We start from the raw sequence: 2,935 nt of genomic DNA, 5'->3' as shown, positions 1-2,935 counted from the left end.
CTACACTCGAAAAGTTATCAGAGAAAACCCCACTTCATCTGGTAGATCTTGCACTCACAAGAAGTTGCATGTCAAAACCTGCAAGAGGATGAAATCTGATCCTCTTAACTGGGAGTTACAAGCTCTAGTCTAGAAAGCTGGAAACTCATACTTCAGCTGCAGTCCGTAGAGTGCTCAGAAACCCTTCTTGATAAGAAAGTAGGGTGCACATCCTCAGAACATAACCGAGAACTTACTTCATCAGTATTTCCCTGCTTTTTGCTTCCTGCAGAGCTGTAAGAGGTGTTACACTGTTTCTGTAGAGAAAGTCATTAGCAGAACAACTAGCATCCAAGTTTTCCGCAGTTTTCCTCAGCACCAACCACAGAATAGCAAAACTTGAGAAGTAATGATGTTTTCAAGACTCTAATCTATGTATAATATTTGTTAGACAATAAGTCAACCATTTGAAGCTTTAAAATACATTCAGCTGTTTCATTTTAGAGTTGCGCAAGAGGAAGCTCTAAAATGAAACCTTCACACACAATCGTTTCTTCTCCTGTTTGTACTGCAATGTTTCACATTTCTGTTTTCTTGTGAAAACTATGTCCCAGTTTAGAAAGCCCATGCTTATCCATACGCAAGGAAGGACTCGCATACTGATGGGGAAAAAGGAAAACTCCTTTTTAGAGTTTTAGGAAGCATCATGCCTGCTTCCTGTGGATTAGTTTTCAACAGTCGTTACATTGCTTAGTGGAGTACACAGTGCTAGCCTAAAAGCTGTATTAGTATTTACGTTAGGATGGGATTGTCCACTTTTAAGCAGTTTCAAGACTCCACTACAATCCATTCAGAGTCAGCATTCAGCAGGAGGGCTGGCTCTGCACCCTGGGGGCTGCACTGATGCTGCTGCCCTGCTCGAGGAACAAGGCTGGTTCCCCGTGCAGCGACGTGCAGCACCCCGCAGGGCAGGGCCGTCCCAGGCGCCACGGCACGCTCCTCTCCCCTGCCACGCAGACGTGCCCTGCAAACATGCCATGCAAACAGCATGGCCAAGGAGAAAGAGGAAGCCCCTCTTTCTGGAGGCAGACCATCCCACATAGTGCTAGCCAGGAATATCTGTCTGGAGCCAGAATCATTTCTAATGATAAGTCTGAGGTTCTGGTAAGTTTGGGGCCCACAGTCTTTTAAGATGACAAAAATCAAGACTTCCTGGAGGCTGAGGATGCACTTTCTGAACGTTTTTACTTTTCCAACAGGTAACTGCTACTGGGAAAGATCACCTTCAAAAGGGAACATGGATTTAATAAACTCAACTGAACAAAACAGTACATCAGAAGAACTATTCAAATGGGTGACATCCAAGATTCTCATTTCCATTACCCTGTCTGTGCTTGCGCTAATGACAACGGCCATCAATTCTCTCGTGATGACTGCAATAATTGTGACAAGAAAGCTCCACCACCCCGCCAACTACTTAATCTGCTCTCTTGCAGTGACTGATTTCCTTGTGGCAGTCCTAGTGATGCCCTTCAGCATCGTCTACATTGTAAAGGAGACCTGGATCATGGGGCAAGTGGTGTGTGACATTTGGCTGAGCGTGGACATTACATGCTGCACATGTTCCATCTTGCATCTCTCTGCCATTGCTTTGGACCGGTACAGAGCAATCACGGATGCTGTGGAATATGCACAGAAAAGGACACCTAAGCATGCTGGCATCATGATTGCAGTGGTATGGATCATATCCATTTTTATCTCCATGCCGCCTTTGTTTTGGCGGCACCAGACGACCAGCAGAGACGACGAATGCATCATCAAACATGACCACATTGTTTTCACCATTTACTCTACATTTGGCGCCTTCTATATCCCGCTGGCCTTGATTCTGATCCTTTATTACAAGATATACAAGGCAGCAAAGACATTTCACAGAAGAAGCGTCAGCCGGATTGTAAGGGAGGAGGTAAATGGACAAGTCCTTTTGGACGCAGGTGAAAGAAGCACCAAATCGGCTTCAATGCCCAGCACAGTGGAGAAGACATCAGATCCCCTGGTGGACTGCGATAAAATCAATATCACCCTACGAAGCCCCAGGTCTGAATCTAAGCACGAGAAGTCCTGGAAAAAACAGAGAATCTCTAGCACAAGAGAGCGAAAGGCAGCAACTACGCTGGGTCTGATCTTGGGGGCATTTGTGATCTGCTGGCTCCCTTTTTTTGTAAAAGAAGTAGTTGTTAATACCTGTGAAAGATGTCACATCTCAGAAGACATGTCTAATTTCCTAGCATGGCTGGGATATATAAATTCCCTTATTAACCCTCTAATCTACACAATCTTTAATGAAGATTTCAAGAAAGCCTTCCAGAAGCTTGTGCGGTGTAGGCAATATCTTTAAGAGCTTTTGTTCATATAAGGAGAACATACTCATTGGTTTTTTTTAACCTGTATAAGTTTATATAACCGAGATGACATTTGTTGTATTTAAGGAAAAGCACCAAGGCTCTGCATTTACATCATGACTTCTTTGTATCAGTAGTACTGGGAGCATAAATTGCCCAAGTTTTAGACATGGATCATCTGGGATCAGTTTTGCTCTGGAAAAAGAGGTAGCATATTGCGGCTCTGATCCTGTTGGGATTTGCACAGCTGCCTCACTTGAAGCATAACGTATTACCTTAAATATTAAGGAAACACACACTTGAAGTAGGCAAAGAAACAAAATTTTAAAAAAAAAGCAAGTAACCCTCAGTCATCAATGAAGTTTTAAGTAAAACAACACACAGGTTTAAAACCCTAATCGCAAATAAGAAGATAAAAAATACTCCTTGGAATTAAGACATGATTTTATTAGTTTGGCACAGGCCTGCAGCATAGAGCCAAGCCATCCCCAGAGAAGGGTTGTAGCTTTAAACATACCTAGCATCGTCCTATGTTGATTAGCTGAGTGCAGCTG

The 2,935-nt window shown here is 43.4% G+C and overlaps 1 protein-coding gene across 1 annotated transcript; it reads left to right on the top strand.

Annotated features, from left to right (window-relative positions):
- The first annotated feature begins 1,276 nt into the window (after positions 1-1,276).
- On the top strand, positions 1,277-2,490 carry HTR1F (5-hydroxytryptamine receptor 1F). The gene has a single exon (XM_075491837.1). It carries the CDS (start codon positions 1,277-1,279, stop codon positions 2,375-2,377), a length of 1,101 nt encoding a protein of 366 aa, XP_075347952.1. The 3' UTR covers positions 2,378-2,490.
- The last annotated feature ends 445 nt before the right edge of the window (positions 2,491-2,935 follow it).

This window comes from Mycteria americana, chromosome 1, assembly GCF_035582795.1.
Source record: "Mycteria americana isolate JAX WOST 10 ecotype Jacksonville Zoo and Gardens chromosome 1, USCA_MyAme_1.0, whole genome shotgun sequence".
In the NCBI taxonomy this organism is placed as follows: domain Eukaryota; kingdom Metazoa; phylum Chordata; class Aves; order Ciconiiformes; family Ciconiidae; genus Mycteria; species Mycteria americana.
Note: the sequence above shows the minus strand (reverse complement) of the source record. Positions and strands in the feature narration are given on the sequence as shown.

Excerpts from the sequence above, each read along its gene's own strand:
- HTR1F (XM_075491837.1), top strand. The coding sequence starts at position 1,277 with ATGGATTTAATAAACTCAACTGAACAAAACAGTACATCAGAAGAACTA.